Raw genomic sequence first — 22,692 nt, forward strand, 5'->3', positions numbered from 1 at the left:
CTTGCATTTATTTCCTTTTGGAACTTAGAATTTTAAAAATCTTTAAAAAAATTTTACTAGCAATTACATTTATTTTTTATTTCCATCCCCCCTCCCCTTTGGCAACCATCAGCTTGTTCTCTGTGCCTGTGAATGTGTTTCTGTTTTGTTTGTTTGTTAATTTTTCTCTTTAGATTCTGCACATGAGTGAGATCATACGGTATTTGTCTTTCTCTGCCTGACTTTTTTCACTTAACATAATACCCTCCAGGTCCATCCACGTTGTCACAAAGGGCTAGATTTCATTCTTTTTTGTTGCTGAGTAATATTATATTGTGTATATGTACTACTTCTTCTTTATTCATTCACCCATCAATGGACACAGGTTGCTTCCAAGTCTCAGCTATTGTAAATAAGGCTGCAATGTACATGGGGTGCATGTATTTTTTCTGATTGGCGTTTTTTGTTTTCTTCAGATAAATAGCCAGAAGCAGAATTGCTGGATCATAAGGTAGTTCTATTTTTAATTTGAGGGGAACCTCCATACTGTTTTCCATAGCGGCTGCACCCATTTGCCATCCCACCAACAGTGCACGAGGGCTCCCTTTTCTCCACATCCTCACCAGCGCTTCTGTTTGTTGATTTATTGATGATGGCCATTCTGACAGGTGTGAGGTGATATCTCATTGTGATTTTAATTTGCATTTCTCTGATGATTAGTGATGTTGAACAGCTTTTTATATGTCTATTGGCCATCTGTATGTCCTCTTTGCAGAACTGTCTATTCAGGTCCTTTGATCATTTTTTACTTGGAGTGTTTGTATTTTTGGTGTTGAGTTGTATGAGTTCCTTATATATTTTGGATATTAGCCCTTCATCGGATATATCGTTGGTGAATATCTTCTGCCATTCAATAGGTTGCCTTTTCATTTTGTTGGTGGTTTCATTTGCTGTGCAAAAATTTTTTGATTTGATGTCATCCCACTTGTTTATTTTTTCTTTTGTTTCCCTTGTTTAAAGAGACACATCTAAAAAGATATTGTTAGGAGCAGTGTCAGTGAGTTTACTGCCTATATTGTCTTCTAGGAGTTTTATGATTTCAGGTCTAACATTTAAGTCTTTAATCTATTTTTAGTTTATTTTTGTATATGGTATAAGAAGGTGGTCCAGCTTCATTTTTTTGCATGTGTCTGTCCAGTTTTGACAATACCAATTATTAAAGAGTTATGCAAAGAAGTGGCTTAATTTCAAAAAATTTCCTCTGGTTCAGTGTTTTTCCTTGTCTTTTTTTATCCTATGTATTTCGTGGTTTCTTTTTCTTTTCTTGAGTAAACTAGTTTGTGGTTCATGTATTTTTTAGATTTTTGAAAAAAGAAACAGCTTTTTAATTTTATTAGTTCTACTATGGTTTCATTGTTAAATCATTACTTTTCAACTTTATTGTTTTTCTCATTGTTTTTTGCTTTACTTTGTTGTTCCTTTTCTAGCTTGTTGACTTGGAGACTTAGTTTATTTATTTTGTTCTTTGATTTTTATTTTATAATTATTTAAGGCTATGAATTCTTCTCTGATTACTAATTAATTTGTACCCTTACAGATTCTGACATCCGGCATCTTCATTTTCATCGAGTTTTAAAGAAATTATGTAATTTTGGTTTGTGTTTCTCATTGGTGTTTGTGGGGCCCTTGGAACTTTATACACAATCTGCAAATGAACAATTTTACTCTTACGTTCTGATGTATATGCCTTTTATTTCCTTTTCTCCTCTCTTTGCACTGGCTGTGACTTCAGTACTGTGTCGGGTGGCAGTGTTGAGAACTGGCACCCCCCTCTCGTTCCAATTTTTGGGGGGCATTCAGTCTTTCAGTAGTAGGTGTGGTGTTAGCTGTAGTGTTTTCCATTTTTCCATAGATATGATTTATCAAATTCCCCATTATTTCTTTTTTTCTGAGAGGTTTTACATTGATGAGTGTTGAATTTTATCAAATGATTTTCTGGCATCAGTCGATACGATCGTGTGTTTTCTTCTGTGATGTGGTAGTTTACGTCAGTTTTCAAGTATTAAGCTGGCCTTGCATCCCTGGACGGAATTCTACTGGTTGTTGTGTATCATTATTTTTATTTATTGCTGAATTCCGTTCGTTGATGTTTTATAAGGAGTTTGCCTCTGCATTCATGAGGGACATTGGTCTGCAGTTTTCTCTTTGGTATTCTCGTCTAGTTTTGGTATCAGAATACTGAATTCATAAAATGGAGGTTTTCCTTCAGTTTTTTGGGAGGAGGTTATGTAGTTTGTGTTCATGCTCTTTTAAATGTCTGGTAGAATTTACCAATGAAACATTTCTTTTTCGCAATTTAAAAATTATCATTAGTAGTCATAGGGCTGTGTTATCTCTTTCACATTGGGTAAATTGGAGTAGTTTGTGCTTTTGAACGAATTGGTCCATTTCATTTGAGTCGTCAGGTTTATGTGTGTATAGTTGTGGTCCTTACCCTTCTTTTGCGGTCTTCATTTTCTGGAGTGACAGCCTGCATCGTTGCTGATATTGAGAATTTGTGTCTTCTTTATTTTTCCTTTGTCATTCTCACTAGATGTTTGTTAATCTTGTTGCTCTTTACAAAGAACCAGATTCTTGTTTCACTGATTTTCTCTGTCATCTTCCTGTTTCCAATTGCATTTGATTTCTGCTCTTTATTATTTTCTTTTTTTTCTGTTTACTTTGCATTTATTTTGCTCTTTTTCGGTTTATTGAGATGGGAACTTGGATTATTGATGTGAGTCTTTTCCTCTCTCTCAGTGTAAACTGTTAGTGCTACGCATTTTCTCCTTAGCACCGATTTAATGTGTGCCACAGATTTTGTTATGTTATATTTTCATTTTCATTCAGTTCCATTAAAAAAATTTCCGTTAAGACTTCGTCTGACTCATGAACTATTTGGAAGTGTGACGTTTAATTTCCCAGTATTTGGAGCTCTGTTCCCCTTTTAATCTTTCTGTCATTGACTTCTGGTTTGATTGCTTTGTGGTCAGTGAACACCCTCTGCATAATTTCAGTTCTTTATGACTTGTCAAGGTTCATTGCACAGCCCAGGGTACGGCACGTCTTGGCTTATGTTCTGCGTGTGCTGGTGCTTTGAGTGGAGCGCTCTGCTCTGTAAGCACCAGCAAGACCCTGGTGGTGGGTGCTGGGGAGTTCTGTGTGAGCGCCGGTTTTCCATCCAGGTGCTTCAGCTGTTGAGAAAGGGGTGCTCAGGTGTCTTACTGTAAATGTGGATTTGTCTCTTTCTCCTTTCAGTTCTCTTAGTTTTTGTTTCACATATTTTGAAGCTCCGTCACTGAGTCCATACACATTTAGAATGGCTGCCTTTCTGAAAGATTGACCCTTCTGTCATTCTGTAATGTGTCTGTCTGTACCTGATAATTTTCTCTGCTCTGATGTCTACTTTATCTAACATAAATATACCCAACTCTGGCTTTATTTTGGTTAATGTTTTCATGGTATATCTTTTTCACCTTTTACTTTCAAACTAGCTATGTAGTTATATTTTAAGTTAGTTTCCTGCAGACATCATATAGTTGGATTATGTTTTTAATCTAGTCTGTCACTTGTCTTTTATTTGGCATATTTAGACCATTTACTTTTAATGTAATGATATATGTTATGGCTTAAATCTGCTGATTTACTTGTTTGTTTGTTTGTTTGTTTGTTTGTTTGTTTCTGTGTTTTTGTTTTTCTGGCTTCTATTTCCTGCCTTCCCGTGGGTTACTTGTGTACATATGAGTATATTTTGATTTAACTATAGTATTTTTGAGTGTATCTCTTTGAGTGTATTGTTTTTTAATGGTTGCCCTAGGTATTATATATTTAACTTTGCATTATATATTTAACTTTTCCCTGTCTACTAGAGTTGTCATTTTACCAGTTTGAGTGAAGCACAGAAACTTTGCCTTTTTTTTCCCCTCCTGATGTGTAATTGTCTTAATATTTCCTCTGCACTTATTTAGAACCACACTAGTTTGTGTTATTATTTTTGCTTCAACTTAGAAATTTAGAAAACTGAAGAGGACAAGAAAGCGTACTGTGTTTGCCCGTGTTTTTACCCCTCCTGTTCTCTCTTCCTTCCGGCGGTGCCAGTGCTGCTTCTTTCTGTTCGGAGGGCCTTCCTCGGCACCCTGTAGGGTAGGTCTGCAGACGGCAGGTCCTCTCAGTGTTTCTTCATCCGAGAATGTCTGGACTCCCTTCTTCCCTGAAGGATATTGTCACTGGGTATAAAATTCTGGGTTGACAGTTCTTTTTTTTTCAGCACTTGAAAAAACGTGTGCCTCTTCCTTCTGACCTCCATGGTTTCTGATGAGAAATCCACTGTCATTCGAATTGTTTTCTTCCTATAGGTAAGATGTTGTTTCTCTCTCGCTGCTTTCAAGATTTTTGTTTTTCTTTATATTTCAGAAGTTTGACTATGATGTATGTTAGCATGGGTTTCTGTAGGTTTATCCTGTTTGGGGTTTGCTCAGATTCTTGAATTTGTAGGTTCGTGTCTGTTTGCCACATTTGGAAAATTTTCATCCATGATGTCTTTGAATGCGTCTGCAGCTCTGTCCTCTTTCCCTTTTCCTTTCAGGACTCTGCGAACATGAATGGTAGCTCTTTTTTTATAGTCGCAAAGGTCCCCGGGGCTCCGTTCACTTTTTTCAGTCTCTCTTCTTCCTGTCGTTCGGGTCGGGTGATTCCTATTGTTCTGTCTTCCAGGTTGCTGATTCTTTCCTCTCCATGCTCCATCCTGCTGTTGGGCCCATCTGTTGAGTTTTAAATTTCAGTTATTGTACTTTTCAGTTCTGAAATTTCTGTTTAGTTCTTCTTCACATCTTCTATTTCTTTGCTAAAACTTTTTTTCTTTGCTGAGATTGCTCTATTTTTTCATTTGTTTCAAGTGTGTTTTTAATAGTCTGTTGGAGCACTTTTATGATGGGTGCTTTAAACTATTGTCAGATAGTTCTAACACCTGTGTTATCTTGGTGTCTACTAATTGTCCTTTCTCATTGAAATTGACGTTTTCTTGGTTCTTGGTGTGACAAGTGATTTTTTTACAAGACATTCCGATATTATGTTATGAGCCTGTAAGTTGTATTTAAAGTTCTGCTCCGGGGGTTGGGGGGAGGCTGGAAGCTGCCTCGGTCACAGATGGGGTGGGAGTGCAGGGCCCTCACTTGACTATTGATACCAGTGGGGTGGCTCCTTGTCCCAGCTGGACTGGGGTGGGGGCTCTAGCTCCTGGCTGGGCCTCCACTGATGCGATCCTGCCTAGGAGGTGTGGGACTGCCCCTCTGCTTCCACACAGCCCCTACTGACATAGCAAGGGTTGACCTTGTTACCTCTGGGTACTGGCAAAAGTCCTGGCATTTTACTGGGATTCACTCGAGCAAGTCGAGGGAAGGCGTAGGTGGTGTTTGAAGTCCAGGCTCCCAGGTGACCTTCGCAGATGGTGCGTGGGTTATGGGTCTTGCCGCCGCAGAGTGGGGTATGAGAGTTCCTTTCGGCTCTCTCTGCTCGTGCCCCAGCAGGGCCGTGGGGTGCCTCATCACAGGCTGTAGAGGCTGGGCGTCTAGGCGCTTCACTCGGTCTCTGCTCACGATGGGGTAGGGCTGCAGTGTCTTCTGTGTGTGTGGCTGTGGCCGGGCTGTTTCGTCTGCAATAAGTCTCTTGTCCTGCTAGGCTGCTCGTCTCCTGGTCCTGTGCCTGGGAAAGCCGCCTTTTGTCGGGGCCCTAAAATCCGTGCCTGCCACTCTGGATTCCTCCTTCTCTAGTACCAGGGATATTTGAGGCATGGAAGGAAACCTTATGCTGTGTTGCTTCTCAGGTCCCAGTCACTAGCCAGTGTGCTTTCTTTTCTCCACCTTTCAGAGCCTTTCCTGGTTGACTTTATATGTGACATCCTGGGCTTTTAGTTGTGCTTAGTGAGGTGAGTAGGGGAAGCCCTTCCATTTCATTTCCCCAGAAGCGGAAATCTCGAATTAATTTTTACACATGGCATCAGGAAAGGGTTGAGATTCCTTTTTAGCCACCCTTCCCCACAGTGTCCATTGGTTTCAGTACCATTTGTGGGAAAGGCTATCTTTTTCCCATTGAATTACTTTGGCACTTTTGTCAAAAACCAATTGGTGGGTGTTATTTCATTTCAGAAGAAATTTCTGGGATTGTAGTTTTAAATGTTAGTTCAACTACATTCTTTCATTTTTGTTTTTCAGCGTTGTAGTTATACAAATGTTGGATCTGTTTTGTTTGTCTTCTGTATGGCTTTCTCTCTGATCCTTTTGAAAACTCGTTCCTTATTTCTTATTTTTTCTCTTGGCTCATTTCACTTGTATCTTATTTTTCCTTTGCTCGATTTTCAGTTGTATCTATTTTCTCTGGGACTTCTTGTGATTCCCGAGATGATTTTGTCTTTCTCTTTAATGTATTTTCTCAGATTATTTTGTATTTTTAAAAAGCATTCCTCTCCTGAGGAATACAAAATAATCTCATCTTTCATCTCATAGCTGTCTGTATGTTTTTGTGTTGAGCTTTTGAATCTGATTTGTGTGTTATCATTGTCGTTAGGAGTTGCTTGTTTAATAGCACTCACTTCGTGTTGGAAGGTCGTGTCACAGGCCTCTGCTTTGCGGCTGTTTTTCTGTGGAGTACTTTTATTAGCTGAAAAGTTTTCGTCCTTACTTTATATTTTCTTATGGTAAAAGCTTTGTATGGATGTCGGGCCCCTTTTTCTGATAATGAGAAAGCGTGTTAAACTTTCCTGGACCGGCAATTACGTGTGATTTTGTGGTGAGCAGGGGTGGGGTGGGCAGCTTGCTTGCTTTCTGGTTCGACACCCCGCTCCCAGTGCAGTGAGATCCTGTTTTCTCACTCGGTCAGACCTTGGGGCCTGTCCAGTCTGTTCAGATTCTTTGGTAACACCCTGCCTCTGCAGGACCCTGGCCCGCAGCCTTGTATTTCTTTCTTTCCCTCCGTCACTGAGCCACCAGAGCACCACACCCTGCAGTGCCTCTGTTTCCTTCAGAACCAGTGTCTTCCCAAGGCTGCTGCCTCCAGCCCTGGGTACTTTCCAAGCTCTTCCTTTCAGGTCCCCAGGAGGAGCGCTGACCCTCCAGGGCTCAGACCTGTTCCCAGTGTTTCTCTGCTCAAGTGAGCTCCTCTCTGATGGACACCAGTTGATGTCCACAGGCCTGCCCACTGGGGCCGTCCTGCACCCTCCCTCCAGCACACAGTCCCCGCCTGATTCTGCAGACCTCAGAGGTTTGTGTCCCCGCTCACATGTGAATTCACGTTTGCAGTTTTCTTATTCCCCACATGCTGTAAGTGTGGACTGCAGATGCTTTTACTCCCGTTCCTTATTTTCCATATGGCTGACGGGGGGTGTGGGAGAAATTCGGGTGTAGGTGGGAACCCCCCCCTTCATATCTGCTGGGTTTGTGGTCATGGCCGCCTTCGCATTTCTGATCTCCCTCCCTCCTGCCTCCCTCCCATCTTCCCTCCCTCCTTCCTTCCTTCCTTCCTTCCTTCCCTCCCTCCTTCCCTTAATAAGCCCTTTTCCTCCTAAAGGTTTGTCAATTCAAATAGACCATCAAAGTCTGAATCTTTGGCTTTCTTGATCTTCTCTACTGTATCTTTGTTTTCTGTTTCGTTAGTTCTGTTCGGGTCATGGCATTTCAGCCTTTCTACTTTGCTAATGTAGAAAGACTAAGTCTCACTCTAAGAATTATTTTAGTTGCATCTTACATGTTTTGAAACATCCAAATTTTTAGTTCTATATTTTTTTTCCAAGTTTTGTTATGATTTCTTATTTGACTCATGAGTCATTTATAAGTATGGTTTTGAATTTCCAAATGTCAGAGGTTTCTTTATGAGTTTTTGAAAACATTTGTTGTTTTTGTTTTCTGTTGACTTCATTATCCCTTTGTGTATTTCATCACTCCTTGGATTTCATGTCATCCATTTTTTTTCTCCTTTTGCTCGAAGAACATCTTTTCTAATTTATTTTAGTGAGATTTGATGGCGGTAAGTTCTGTTTGCCTGCAAAATCTTTATTTTGCCATTGCTTGTGAAAAGTGGTTTCACGTTTCATGGAACTGTAACCAGTCACCTCCTGTCGGCTTACTGGCACTGTGGCACTGCCTTGTGCTCCTGCAGCCTCTGCTGAGAACGTCCGAGCCGTCCCTTCGTATGGCTCTGTCTTCTCTCCGTGGCTGCTATGGAAAACCCTTTTTACTATGGAAAATGGAACCCCGAAAGTAGAGACTCAGCGTAATGAACCGCCATGTCCTTCCCACCCCCCTCAGGAAGTCACTCGCATTCTTCCGGTTTCCTTTCTCCTGCATGTCTTCGAGTGCCATTTCAGTCTGGCCGTGCCTGTGAGCGTCACCGACGGTCAGGGACTTTGCAACCACGGTGGCTTTGTTGCACCCAGCAGTGCTGATTGTAATTTCTTAGTATTACCAAACGGTTACCCCAAATTAAAGTTTTACCAATTATTTCAAAAGTTATTTTTTACCATTGATTTGTTTGAATCAGGCCACAAACAAGGTTTGCTTATTTGACTTGCTTTGTAATCTGTCTACGTCCTTTTCCTCTGTAACAATTTCTTCTCTCTACTTTGCCTGCCATTTATCTGTTGAAGAAACTATGTCATTTGTCCTGTAGAATTCCCCACATTCTGAATTTGTTGGTCGCCTCGTGGTGTCACGTGGTACAGCGCTCTGTCCTCGATCTCTCCTGCTAACGGGCCATTAGGTCCGACGCAGGCCTTTGGGACCTTGGCGCTCTTGGAATTTGCTGTTGGCGCTGTCCCGTGCCATCTCGACAGTGGCACCCTGTGGTTGTGACAGCCGCAGATATCTTCAAACCCGGGCAGATGTGCCCAAGAGGCAAACTATCCCTCATTTGTGAACCACAGAGCTAGAGATGGGGTTGGAATCCAGATAAACCCCTTTGAGGGCTGCATGGGTGTGGGTGCCCGTTCCCTGTCGCAAACCCCGGGAGATTCGCAGGGCCCTGCACTCTCCAGCATCCAGGCCGGTCCCTCTGCTCTAGGCTCCCCCACCACCATCCCCGTCAGTAGCTGCGGATAATGGCTGCCAGATGTCATCAGGTAGCACAATTTAATGTCTTTATTATTTTGACCTTTTCTGTAAGGAAGAACTCACCCTATCAACTGTTTATCCTGAAATACAGTTTGCATTTGCATTAAGTCAGAATCATGCTTAATTCTGACTTTATTTAGTGTTCAGGTTTTAAAAATTGTGAGCTGGTGCCTTAGGGACTCCAGACGTGACCAGCGAGAGGTTTAGGAAAGACGTCTTGATGAGCTTTCGGGTTTTAGCATGCATGACGTATGCAGTCTTGTGGCACACTGTTAGCTTCTCATGCTCCCGCGGTCCCGTTTTTGGCCATTTGGAGTGCCTTAATGTCGCCTCTTTGGGGCTTGTCATGTGCCTGTGGTGGTCCTTGGCGGCTCTCCGGTTTTTGTGGGAGCACGTTCCTGGACCCTTTTGTTCCTTCCCTGCCCCAGACCTGGGTGGGGCCATTCCTCTGAGAAGACCTGGGCTCTGGCCACCGGCTGTCCCCGCACACCTCCCCAGCTCGGTGCACCTCTGCCTCAGAGGCCTTGGCCTCAGCCCCTCCTTAGGGCACCGCCCTGATTGCTGGGGGTGGGCAGGATATGAAGCCTGCAGACACCCCAGGTAGCTCTCTCCAGCAGTGGGATGATGGGACATGCAGTGGGTCAGGACACCTCCGAGCTTCCGTGCAGACCTCACGCCCCTGCGGGAGCCAGCTCGCACTACGTGATGGACACAGGCTCTGTGGTGGCTTTCTGCTCCCCGTTCTGCCTCCTGGTCCCTCCAACCTCTCCTGGGGACGTCCTTGGTTCGCAGTCCCCGAGGACCTCCTGCTCGGCTGCTCCCGTAGCGGCTGACCTGCTGGGCGGCTCCTCAGACGGGGCCGGGCACCTGCTGGCCTTGGGGTCGTCGGGGGCCTTGTGTTTCTTTGTCCTTGGGAATCCAGATGTGAGATTGTAGGGGTTTGACCTCAATTCCTTGATTTTGTGTTTGTATCTCTTCCCTTATCCTGAAAATTTTGACTTTCAACTTTTTTAGAGCAGTTTTAGGTTCGTGGTAAAGGCAGCAGGCAGAAGTATGCCGTAACCCCGGCTCCTGCGGGCCCGTGGCTGCCGCCACCATCAGAGCCTCCGCCGGGTGGTGCTGCCGTCCCAGGCGGCGAGCCCAGGGCCCCGTCCGCACCGGGGCGCTCCGTGTGTATCTGCGGGCTCGGGCAGGCGCGCACGTGCCCCGCGGCAGACCCGCACACCGTGCTCGCACTGCCCTATTGTTCTTTGTGCTTTTAACTTTGTTTATTCTGTTTTAAAAACGGCATTCTTTTAAAAATCGTACTTTGTAATTATTTGCTCCTACTCTGCAGAGATACAAGCAGTATTTCGTCCAGTCACAGAGCTGCCAGGCTTTCTTGTCGCTCTCCATGATTTTTCTGTAGATTATTTTGTTTTCTGTGTCGCCACAGTTAGACTGCCTATGAGTGTATAATGTTTGACCCATGAACTCTTCAAAATTTGCTTTCAAATTTCCACTTGTAAAATTCGAATCTTGATTAACCCTTTGTGTTTGATTAGTGCCTTAATTTCCAGCTTAATCGCACTGTGATTGGAGAGCACAATCTGTATGACAGTGAGGGGAAGTTTGCCACCCCACAACATGCTTGTTGTGATATAGATTAGTTTAAACTGGTGATTTTTAAAAAAACAAAAGCCTCAGAAATAACCTTTGACCCTCCCCCACCTGCCTAAGGGAATGTGGATAGAAACACCTCTTGAAGGAAGGGGCGTCATCTTGGCATCATGGCATGAACTGGGTGTGCAGATGGGAGGAACAAGCCAAGTCTGATTGAGTCCTCTGCACCCCACTGCTTTTGGGATCCCAGCAAGATTCGTTTATGTGTTTGCTCTTTTTGCCTACTTTCCTTTTGAAGCCAGACCCCTGCTCACTTCTCCTCAGTCCAGAATGGCATAGAAGCCTCAGCTGCCCCACGTGTCCCTCGTTCGCGTATTCTTAGGGATCCCGTGCGCACTGTCCCTTGAACCTTGTTGAGTCAGGAGGCTTTCTAGACTCAAACGACAAAGTTTTATTCAAGGGGCTTAAGATTTGCAAATGAGGGGGCTCTTCCAGGTGACACCAAGTGTTCTGAAGAAAACAGAAAAGTTGAAGGTGCTTATGGTAAAAGTACACCCTTGGGAAGAGGCCGTCCTGCCTTCGTAGCTTCTGGGCTGGTCTGGGTGGCGACTCCCCGGTGACAGGCCACCTGGCACGCAGGCATCCTGCCCCAGGTTCTTCAGGGGCCAGGCCTCGGACCATGCACGCCTCCAGGCACTGACGCACGGCCGAAAAGTTCAAAGGTCTGAGTCCTCAGCCGAGGCAAGATGGAGCCTCTTCCCCACGTCGACTCATTCTGGTCGGAGGAATCTTGCTGACGGGGCTGTGTGACTGCGTTTTGTTGCTTTAGTCTCCTTCATACATAATGAGTTTGGTCGTTTTCTCTCGTTGATTATCTTATGTCGATTTGATTATCAGTCCAGCCGAAAGAACTTAGAAGGGTGGAAGGAAAATTACTTTTCCACCCCACTGTGGTTTCCTTTGAGACATCTGAGTTAGTGCATTATAGCTCAGTATATAGTCCGCGTTTGTCGCCGTGCCATGGGAGCTTAAAAGGAACACGTTTTCTTCACTTTGGGGAACACTGGGCTTTTCATATTTGTTGTGTTACTAGAAAGCCCAAGTATTTGCTGATGTTTTTCCTGACTGACCTGCTGATAGTTGGGAGAGGTACGCTGAAATCTCTTTCTCTCTGTAGATCTGTCAGCTCTTGCTTTACGTGTGATTTATTTACTTAACGCAGTGATTCTGAACAGTGGGAAACATGCAGCATTGGCACGGGAGATGGTCTGGCAGGTGACCCAGCACTCACTCCTGTAAGCGGTTCTGAGACGGAAACCGCCCGCTGTGGCCCGAGGTCCCTGAGCAGCTCGGCAGCATCTGGAGCGAGGAAAGGCCGGCGAGAAGCCGGAGGTCCAGGCCGCCCAAGGCCCTCGCACCCGTCGGGGGCGCTTTCGTGCCAGGGGACGAGGATGCGGGGGATGCATTAGCACAGCACAGGCTGCTGTCCGCGCGGGGACCTCGTGGCTGGGGCGGGTGGAGGCCGAGGTGACAAGCCGCTCTTTATTGGGAGCCTTTTAAAAAAATTTCTCTTTAAAAACTCTTTTTATTAAAATATCAGAGTTTGCTTTTTGCACAGTAAGCTGCGTGCTGCCTGTGCGAGATGGTCGTGTCTCTGGAGCTGACCCTTTTGTCCTCTCGTGGTGATTCTCTATCAAGTCAGTGACGGTCTATTTCTTATGGTGCCTTTTCCGATGTGACTCTGCCTGAGCCTTTTCCTTTTCACATGAACATTTGCTGGGTGGTCCTTTTGCCCATCTTCTGACTTTGAGCCTTTGTGTGGCTGCCCATCCCAGCTCTTAGAAAGGACACATCGCCGTGTTTTCCACAAACCCAGCCCGACGGTCCATGTTGGCTCGCAGCCAGGTTCACTCTGCTTGTGTTTACTGTGATTGTGGATTCACTTGGGTTTGTTACACCCATTTTAGGTTCTAACACGTATTCCATTTTTCCTCCGTTTCCTCGTTTTTAACATTGAATAATTGGTTGTTTATGCGGCTCAGAGCCCTGGTCCTCACGCAGGCTCTGGGGTCACCACCCTCTTCCTGCTGCCCTTTGTCGTCCTCTCTGCCTCTACGTTTCTTGTAAGGAGTGAAAGTGAGCTGTGACGGTGGCGTTGGCTCTGAGTCCCGCCAGTCTCCCCGGCATCTCTGAGCTCTTGGGAACTCTGCCACCCACGAGGATCGAAACGTACGTTAGGGTAGTTAAAAATGATAACCTCATGTGAGAAGAATACTGTGTACGGACCACAAAGTCTTCTTAAAAAGGGCCAAGGTCATGGTCATTTGAACCCTGGGGAGTTTGACCCTGGGAACTGAGCTGGGGAGGGGCTGCTGAGAGCCCAGGATGGTCTCAGGTGACATTGGAGCAAAGATGTGGGAAAGAGGAGAGAGAAGTGACAGGCAGGGCAAGGTAGGGCCACTCGAAAGCCAGCGTGGCCAGAGCCAGGAATTGAGGACTGGAGCACGGGGAGGCAGTGTGGGATTGCGTCCCTGCCTGCTGGCCAGCCCCCCACACTGATGTCCCCCCACCTGGCCAGCGTCCTCTGAAGCCCTTGGCACGGCAGGACACTGCTGTGGTCCCCGAGAAGAGGATCCCCAGCCGAATTAGACTAGATGCCTGGGTCAGGGCAGCGTCTGTGGGCCAGCACTGGCCCAGGTCCAGCACTGGCAGCCACGCTCTGTCTTTTCTGGAGGGGTGAGCCCTGAGCCTGGGGAGGGGAGCCCAATGGCCCCAGTCTCTGGGCTGAGGGGCTTTGTGTTCCTAGAACACCTTGACAGGCAGCTCTCAGTGGGGCAGAGGTGTCCACAGCCAGGGTGCGGTGCGTGATCCAGGGAAGTGCGGGGTGAGGAAGGGGTCTCTGCAGACGGTCCCGCTCTCGTGGGCCAGCTTACTCCCGGCCATAGCTCACCTGGTCGTGATCCGGGGTGTGCCCCTGTGCCCTCAGCCATGCGCCCTTTCCTGGGTGGGCCCACTGGGCTGTGGGGTTAGAGCTGGGGCAGCATCCGCTGTCTGGGTGAGGCCTGTGTGACAGGGCCTGACATGTGCTGCACCCTAATGTGGCGGCCCTGTGTCCTTGCAGGTGGCAGCGTGGACCTGGAAAGCCAAGCAGATGGGAGGAAGGAGGTGGAGGCTGATGACGTGACGAGGAGTGGCCCCCGGCCCATCGTCCCCTACAGCTCCATGTTCTGTCTGAGCCCCACTGCCCTGTGAGTCCCCCTCCTGCATGAGCTGTGTGCCTGCCACTCGGCTGGCCTGCAGTCCGCATGCACGGGACAGCGGCGTGTGCTGGGTGTGACCCAGAAGCACCGGTTTGTGCACGTCACAGTGAACGTGCTGGTCACCACAGCAGGCCTGCGTTGCCTCGCTTCCCAGATGCGGACGCAGAGGCACAGGGGAGCCCTCTGGCGTGTGCACAGACGCAGGGCCTGGCGGTCTCCGTGGTGGAGCTGGGACCAGAGCCCAGTCAGACCAGAGCCCCTGTCAGCCCCGGCCACGGCCTGGTCAGCTCTGCACAGTGCATGCCCGCGCGCAGGCGTGCATGACGTCACTTGCGCACCGTCCCCGTGCCCTCCTCTCTGCCGCCTGCCATGTGCCATCATTCATTCCTCCTCATTGCGGCCAGTGTCGTGTGCCACACGCGTTCTTGCTGCTGGGGGTGCACAGCAGTGAGCACAGCAGATGGGGCCCTGCCCTTACCCAGCTTACCTGCTGGGGACAGGCAGCAGATGACGCCCAAGATGGGCCGTGCTCAGGAAGCATGACCAGGGCTGACCTTGAGGGGGAGAGGTCAGGTTGGCTCCAACGGAGGTGACATTGGAGCAAAGATGTGGGAAAGAGGAGAGCGAAGCGACGGGCAGGGCAAGGTAGGGCCACCCGAAAGCCAGCGTGGCCAGAGCCAGGGCTGGGGACAGCGAGGTCCCATGGCCTCAGCTCCATCACCATCCACCCATCAGTCCACCTGTGCCTCCCGTCCCCCGCAGCCCCTGCACCCAGCCCTGCACTGCCCGCTACCTTCGCCCTCCCTCCGCCTGCTCCTTCACCGAGAGCAGGTATTGGGCCCCTGCTCCACTCTGCTCGGGCCCGGGAGGGAGGTGGTGCTGGAGACAGCCATGGTCCCATCTTTCACACTGGCTGGCTGCCCCCCAGGTCCTGCTGGGTCAGGGTGGCTGGGGAGGGAGGTCTTGGTGTCTGGGGGCAGGTGGGAGAGATAGGGCACATCTCCTGGAGGAAGCCAGCGATTCCAGCGAGACCCAAAGAGGAAAGGGCAGTTAGATGAAGAGGTCCAGGCCGGCTCCCTGTACAGGACGGAGGTCACAGGGTCCAGGCCGGCTCCCTGTACAGGACGGAGGTCACAGGGTCCAGGCCGGCTCCCTGTACAGGAGAGTGGTCCCAGGGGTCCCTACTGAGCGGCCTGTGGTGGCACAGAGTGAGTGGGGAACTGGACACTATGCAGATGGCCCCGGGATGCTTGGGAGGTTGTAAGCAGTTGGGTTGGGGGCACAGTCGGGTGGCACTCTAGTGGGTCCTTCATTGGGAAGACTGGAGGCAGGGAGACACTGAGCAGGCCGAAGTTTTCGTGGGAGAGGTGGTGACTGGGGGTCGAGCAGTGGAGAGGTTTGGAAGTGAAGTGGGGAGACGTCTTGGAGGCGTAGCGCGCAGGATTCCATGGCCAGTGAGATGCAGAGGGGGATGGCGGTATCAGGGTTTCACCCGGGGTTTGCTGGACAGTGGGGCGCCGGCTGAGCTGGGGTGTGCAGAGTGTTGGAGCCAGGGGTGAGGGGTGGGAGCTCGGCCCGTAGTTGAGGAGGGGGCTGGGTGGACAGGGCCTGAGGCTCAGCCTCGAGGGGCCATTTGGCCAGGTTGGGAATGAGGACCTGACCGTGACCATGAGAGAGACTTCAAGGAGGAGGGGTCCGTGGGAGCAGGAAGTACTGGTGGGGGATGAGGTCGAGGTAGCTGGCAAGGGCAGGGCGGACAGAGGAGGCACCGCTCCCTGGCAGGGCAGAAGACACGATACGCCTGTATGCGGCCCCTCCTCCCTGTCACCACATCTGCCTCCCTGTCCTGACCTCTTGGTGACGTCCGCTGCTGTGTTGGGGTATTGGTCAGTGTCTGGGATACTTGGGAGGTCTCCCACTGGTTGGTGTCCACGCTGGGTGCTGGTGTCGTGCTCAGCGCTCTGCCCTGGGGTCCAGAGGGTGCTGGGGCACAGCAGTGCAATGGACAGGCGACTGAGTACAGGTGCGCCCTGAGGGCATGACACCCAGCAGGGCTCCCGAGGGCTCAGCCTCCTCTGCGTGACCGCCCCCACCCTGCACACCTGTCAGCCTGCCAAAGGCATGACGGGCCACACACAGGCAGAGCATGGCTGTGTACAGCAGGACGTGAGCGCCAGCGAGCCTGGGGCAGCCTTGCCTGCGAGGGGTGTCAGCTGTCCCTGTGAGGGGCGTCCGCTGTCCCTGCCTGTGGTGGCTTCCACTGTCCCTGCTTGTGAAGGGAGTCTGCTGTCCCCACGAGGGGCATCTATTGTCCCTGCCTGTGAGGCGCATCTACCGTCCCTGCCTGTGAGGAGTGTTCGCTGTCCCTGTGAGGGACGTCTCTTGCCCCTATCTGTGGGGGGCGTCTGCTGTCCCTGCCTGTGGGGGGCATCCACTGTCCCTGTGAGGGGCGTCTACTGTCCCTGTGAAGGGCGTCTACAGCCTTCCCAGTCTTCCCAGGACGCCCTCTTGAGAACCTGTCACCACCAACCACCAGGCTGTGAGCTCGGACACTTAGAACTCAGCCTCCTGCAGGGAGAGCCAAGCGAGGGACCATGGGGAACCGTGAGGGACTCATGAGGGATGGGGGAACCAGCCTGGCCCAGCGTGGGCCTTGAGTGAGTCACACTGTGTCCCCAGGCTCCGCCGTTGCTGCCACTACATCGTGACCATGAGGTACTTCGAGATGGTCATCCTTGTGGTCATCGCCCTCAGCAGCATCGCTCTGGCCGCAGAAGACCCGGTGCGGACAGACTCGCCCAGGAACAACGTGAGTGCTGCATGGCAGCTGTGCGGGGCACAGGGCTAGGGACCCTACAGCCACGAGCCCTGAGAGGAGCCCCCTTTGGTTTCAGGCCCTGAAATACTTGGACTACATCTTCACGGGTGTCTTCACCTTCGAGATGGTGATCAAGGTGAGGTGTTGCCTGCCCACGGCCTGCATGCTGCTCACCCTCCCTCGCGGCCCCCCTGGGCGGTGTGACTTCCTGGAGGCACGGGCAGTGGGCCTTGCATGCACAGCAGGGTGTGGGGACGCCCCGCAGCTTCACACCAGCCTTGGGACAGCTCCCTAGTGCCACCCCGGTCCCTACCACGCCCTCGCAGAGTTCGCCCTCTCCTCCAGCAAACATGGGGCTCAGCCCATCCTCAGCACTGTCCGGTACCCGCAGAGGAGGAGGACACGGGGCAGGGAGGACGGAGCCCACAGACCATAGCAGTGGGATCTAAGCTGCCCTTAGAAGGGCTCGGTGTCAGGCGGCAGATCAGGACTCGACCTCTCGAGGTGGCTGTCACTTGCTGTCCCTGAGCGCTGACAGGCCTTGCCCACGGCAGTGCGTGCCGAGTGGCTGGTACATCCGTGTGGTCGACGTGCACGCATGTGTGTCTCCGACTGCAGTATGGCTCAGCGTACCCGTGCGCGTGACTCGGGGCGGCCTTGTGCGTGCGTCCACACCTGTGCCTCCTCTCACCCTTGCGAGCTTCTAGGGAGGTGTCATCCCAGTTTACAGATGAGGGAGCTGAGGTTTAGAGACATTATGGTGCCAGAAGCCACAGCTCTGGGGGTAGCAGACCAGGTCCCTGCGAAGCCCACCAGCCCTTCCTCCTACTGCAGGGTCCCGTCCGAGCACGCGTGCCCAGGGCCGTGTCCCCTACAGCCCAGTGGTGGAGGATCCTCATTCAGGCTCTAGGGGGTCGTGGGCCCAGGCAGGGTCTCAGCCAGTCATGACCGTGGAAGGGTATCTGGGGTCAATGGCCACAGAGTGTGACCTGGAATGGCACCCTCCCCCCGAACCCCTTGACTCTGGGGCTTGGCTCTGCCTCTCTTTTCTAAAATATCCTGCACCCTAAAGTGTATTTCTCCCCTGAAGATGATCGATCTGGGGCTGCTGCTGCACCCCGGGGCCTACTTCCGGGACCTGTGGAATATTCTGGACTTCATTGTGGTCAGTGGGGCCCTGGTGGCGTTTGCCTTCTCGTAAGTACCCACGTCTGCTCTGGAACTGGCCACGCCCCCCAGACCTCAGATGGGTGGGGCAGGGCCCCCGCTGGCCTCGGGCTGTCAGTAGCCCCGTCCCTGTCTGCTGGCCTGGGCCGTGCGGGCTCAGGGGGACCTCAAGGCCTTTTGTCCAGGACACGGCACTGGCTCTGAAGCCTCGGGCTTGTTTGGGGTCTGCCTCTTGACGCCCTTCTAGACACTGCCCGCCCCGACCTCAGCTGCACTGCTCGGTTGGCCAGAGCTGGCAGGTGCTGGTGGGCAGCCCCCCTCAGGTGTCAGGCCATTCTCTCTGGGTCCCTAGCGAGCGGCACTCAGCCCTTTTGTGCTGGCTGGAGCGGCTCCCCCTGCGTGGTGGTGGAGGCGAGGCAGGTGTGGGGCCTGGGCAGGGTTGGGGGACACAGGGATGAGTGGCGGCGTGAGGTGCAAGGACAAGGAGGCCCCGAAGCTCCAGGTACCAGGGGGCCGGGATCCCCATCTCTGAGCCCGCGGGAGGGTGCCGGCCCCCCCACTGACTCTCTTCTCTTTGTCTCCCTGTTGCTGGACTCTCGGTAGGAGCTTCATGGGGTAATGCCTTCCCTCTGTCCCCTCGCGCTGCCCCGCATCATGGCACCGATGGCCCCCAGGGCCGTTTCATCACCATGCCTCACCTCCACTCATCTCCACCTTCCCGGCTGCATGCTGCCGGGAGCCATGTCCCCAGGCCCTGTGTCCCTGCCTCTCCTCTGGGGACCCTGTGGGGCTGGGGCTGGAGTGGGCACGGCTAGCCCTTGGTGAGGAGGTACGGTGAGCAGGATGTGGCACTGAGTGCTGGAGGCTGGGGACAGGGGACAGGGAATGGGACGGGGGACAGGGGACGGGACGGAAGATGGAACACGAGGGACGGGACGGGGGATGGGACGGGCCCTGTGCCACTTCCCTACTATCTGCTGTCCAGAAACAGGCGTCTTTTCTCTCCTCTCTCCAGACTGCCTCCCTGCAGCACCCAGCACCCCCCTTTTTCCGCATAGAGGAGGTGACAGCTTAGCCATTAGCAGTGAGGGACACTGGGAGTGAGAGTGGGGGAGGGATGCGATGTGGCCAGGTGGCCTCTGAGCAAGGAAAGAAGGGGCCTCAGGTGTGCAGAGCAGGGCTGCCCAGAGGCTCCTCCCGGTAACCGCATTTGCTGGGGGGTGGTCGTGTGTCCCCTCCCTCCTGCGTCCCTCCTGCAGGCCTCAGTCCCTTGGACCTCCGTGCTGGTCCCTGCAGGCAGCTGGAGGCAGTTGGTTTGGGGTTGGTGTTGAGATGCGAGCATTTGGAGGCTGGGACTTTTCACCTGTACTAATGGTGTCGGAGCCTGGCACGCAGGCCCCCGCTGGTCCCGGAGGGTGTAGGGGGCAGGGGCGCAAGCACCCCTTCCCCATGGAGCTGCCTGGGCCTTGTAGTTCACTTTCCCCAGAGCTTGGCTGGAGCCTAAGGAGGACCCCAGGGACTGGCTCCCCCGGGCAGATGGACAGGGCCTTAAGGCCTGAGTCTTCAGGCACTGTCTCCCCAAGCGGCTACGGCCCTGCTTCTGCAGATGGCCTCTCTGGCGCTGGCTTCTGGCTGGTGGGAGGGCCGGCCCCTAGAGTCTGAAAGTCCCCGGGTCCCTGCCAGCCACAGGGAGCCACCTGGGTCTACTTTGGCTTTCTCTGTGATGGGCCCTGGTCTGGTCCCAAATGCCCGGCCTCACAGTTTCTGGTGCCTGAGTTCTTGACCGAGCTCTTGGCTCACCACCTTCCTGTCCGCCCCTCCTGTCCCTCTGTGGCTCTGCGCCCCTCCCCTTCGGTCTGCTTGTCACCCGGTCTTGGCGTCGCCTCTGTACCCATCTAACCCGGCTCCCTGCTCTGGCTCCCGCCCTCCCCTCCCTTTCCGTGTGTCACATCGTGTGGAGGCGTCAGGGCCTCTGAGAGAGGACAGGCAGGGAGGACCAGGCATGTGCTGGCCCTTCCAGAAGGCCCAGGACACAGGCATAGCGCCTGCAGGCTTCCTGGCTGGCCCCTGGCTGGCTGGAGGTCGCTGGCGTGGTGGTGCGGGGGGGGCGCCGGAGAGAACAGAGCGATGGCAGTGGCTGGTAGTTGCCACCTAGAAGCTCTGCTCTCCTTGTCGACCTGCTGCTGCTGACCTGGCCCAGCCCCATCGCTTTCTGAGGGCTTGGCCCCAGGCTGAGCCGCAGTGGCCTGTGGTGCTCCTAGGCCCTCTGCCCTGGGGCCCAAGACAACATGCAGGGGCGTGGCGCAGGCCCCAGGGAACCAGCACAGGTGTGCGTCCTGCCTCTGCATGTGTGGCTTCTCTCTTCTAGAGGCTCCAAAGGGAAAGACATCAACACCATCAAGTCCTTGAGGGTCCTGCGTGTCCTGCGGCCGCTCAAGACCATCAAGCGGCTGCCGAAGCTCAAGGTGGGAGCCTGAGGGGCTCGAGCAGGGTGCAGGGCGGCGCATGCGCGTGGGCTGTGCACAAGGGGTGCACACACGTGAGTGAGCATCGTGTGGTGTGTGCACAAGTGTAGGCGTGTGGGGCACGTTACATGTTCGTGCTGCGCGTGTGTAGGTGTGTTGCTATATGTACGCGTGTGTGTGCATGTGCACATGTAACTGGCTCTGTCCCGCTGCAGTTTCCCGCGTGTGATAGGGACGAGTGGGGCCGAAGTGAGCGCCCACGCGGGGCTCCCTGGGATCTCGCGGTGGGGATGAGCTCTCAGCAATGCGGCCCGTATCCCAGCAGTGTTGTGGGCTCCTCCTCCCTAACCTGGCAGCACCTGGTGGACCGGAGAGCGGCAGTACAGGGAGAGGGGCCGCCGGAAGGAGAGTCGAGGGGGAGATGCAGGGACAGAGGCTCCTTGGCGTGGTGACCCATGGCGACCGGGCAGGGCCCTGAAGGACGGGGGTGGCCGAGGTTCCGGATAAAGGGGGAGTGAGCCCAAACCAGAGCCCCGCGAACACCCAGGAGTGACCAAGCCTGGAGGCGCTGTGCGAAAGGCCATGTGTGCCCACTCCCCCCGTCCTGCTCAGCTGTGTGCGGACAGCCCTTTGGACCCTTGGAAATGCAGGCGGTGGGGACCGGCCATGTGCATCGCGGCAGACAGTTTGCTTAAGGCCCGTGGTGAAGGGGCGGGCCGGGAGGTGACCAGGAGGCAGCCCGAGGCCCTCTGTGTCGGGGGAGGGCACCATGGACACTGAGCAGGGGACAGCGGCTGCGTTTGCCAGCGTCTCAGGAGGTGGCGTGAGCCTGCTGTTTTGCACTCGCGCAGGGCAGGGCCCCTCCTCGGCGGCTCTGAGAAGTGGGTCGGGCCGGGTGGGCAGCACAGGGACGTGGAGCCTCCGGGCGGGACGGGGCTGAGAGGGAGGCAGGCGGTGGCCACGTGACAGAGTCACCTGGCGGGGGAGGCGCCGGCCCAGGTGTGGGAGCAGGACTGGCTCTCCCTGTCCCCAGCCCTTTCCTCTGCATCAGCCCCACCCGACACCGGTGCCCCCTGTGCCGGCACCTCCTGCCCACCAGCGGGGCCTGAGAGGCGGCCGGAGAGCGCCCTTGCGGTCAGGGCGGGCTTTGCGGGGCTCTGAGCTGTGGCCCCCGCAGGCCGTGTTCGACTGCGTGGTGAACTCCCTGAGGAACGTGCTCAACATCCTGGTCGTCTACGTGCTCTTCATGTTCATCTTCGCCGTCATCGCCGTGCAGCTGTTCAAGGGCAAGTTCTTCTACTGCACGGACGAGTCCAAGGAGCGGGAGCGGGACTGCCGGTGAGCGGGTGGTGGGGCCTCCCAGCAGGGGGGGCCATTCTGCGAGTCCCGGGGGTTGGGGCTCACTCGCGAGGTCATGGGGTGCCTGGTGGCTGGGCCACGTTCACTGCTGGGCGGCCCCACACCAAGCAGACAGGTGAGGCGCCCACTGGAGCCGGGGGGAACGAGGGTGGACTGTGCGAGCGCTGTGCCGAGCGAGGCCACGTGGGCGGTGGTCCCAGGTGTGTCTGTGTGCAGGGGCCACCACGTCTCATCCACCTGGTGACTGAGGGTCATGTGGCTTGAGTGTAGTGTACACACCCAGTGGAGGACTATGCATATGTTCAGCTTCTGTGACACGACCCTCCCGCCAGCACGGATGAGGCTGCCTGTGTCCACACCCCGCTCACACCGGCATGCTCTGTCCTTTGCTTTTGGCCGTTCTGGTGCGGCCTCATGGCTTTGTTCCGAGGTTTGACATGCAGCTGTGTGGCGACCTTCTGCCAGGCGGGTCAGCCGTTTGGACGTCCCTCCCTGGGACGTGTCCGTCTCGCCTTTCTCCATTTTCCTGTGTGGGCTGTCCGTCTCTCTGGGTGGTCTGTGGGACTCTTTAAACCCCAGTAGGAACCCTTTGCCAGATGTGGGGGTTGTGGGCATCTCTCGCGCTGCGGCCTTTCTGCTCTTTCAGAGGTGTCTGTTTGAGACCAAGTATGGTTTGGTTTATACGTTTTATGCTCAGCACTCTTCATGTCCTGCTAAAAAGCCGTACCCCACGGTCAGGGACATGCCCTCACGCTTTCCTCTGGAGTGTGTGCCTTTGCCTCCACCTTTAGGTCTGCGCCCTGCCTGGAACTGGCTCGCGTGGTGTGTGGGGTGGGGGGCGGTGAGGGTGGGCAGCAAACGGCCTGGCCCCGCGCATTTGGAAACACCACCCTTTGCCCATTCTG

At 52.9% G+C, this 22,692-nt stretch overlaps 1 protein-coding gene across 1 annotated transcript in view; it reads left to right on the top strand.

Moving 5' to 3' along the window:
* Window positions 1-22,692, top strand: part of CACNA1B (calcium voltage-gated channel subunit alpha1 B) — a 148,231-nt gene that overhangs the window by 85,530 nt on the left and 40,009 nt on the right. The window contains exons 21-26 of the mRNA XM_039858818.1: window positions 13,840-13,966; window positions 16,658-16,787; window positions 16,873-16,932; window positions 17,887-17,993; window positions 20,332-20,428; window positions 21,606-21,766. Coding sequence (XP_039714752.1) covers window positions 13,840-13,966; window positions 16,658-16,787; window positions 16,873-16,932; window positions 17,887-17,993; window positions 20,332-20,428; window positions 21,606-21,766 — 682 coding nt within the window. The remainder of the gene's footprint in view (window positions 1-13,839; window positions 13,967-16,657; window positions 16,788-16,872; window positions 16,933-17,886; window positions 17,994-20,331; window positions 20,429-21,605; window positions 21,767-22,692) is intronic.

Source organism: Pteropus medius, unplaced genomic scaffold, assembly GCF_902729225.1.
Source record: "Pteropus medius unplaced genomic scaffold, Ma_sr-lr_union100, whole genome shotgun sequence".
Classification (NCBI taxonomy): domain Eukaryota; kingdom Metazoa; phylum Chordata; class Mammalia; order Chiroptera; family Pteropodidae; genus Pteropus; species Pteropus medius.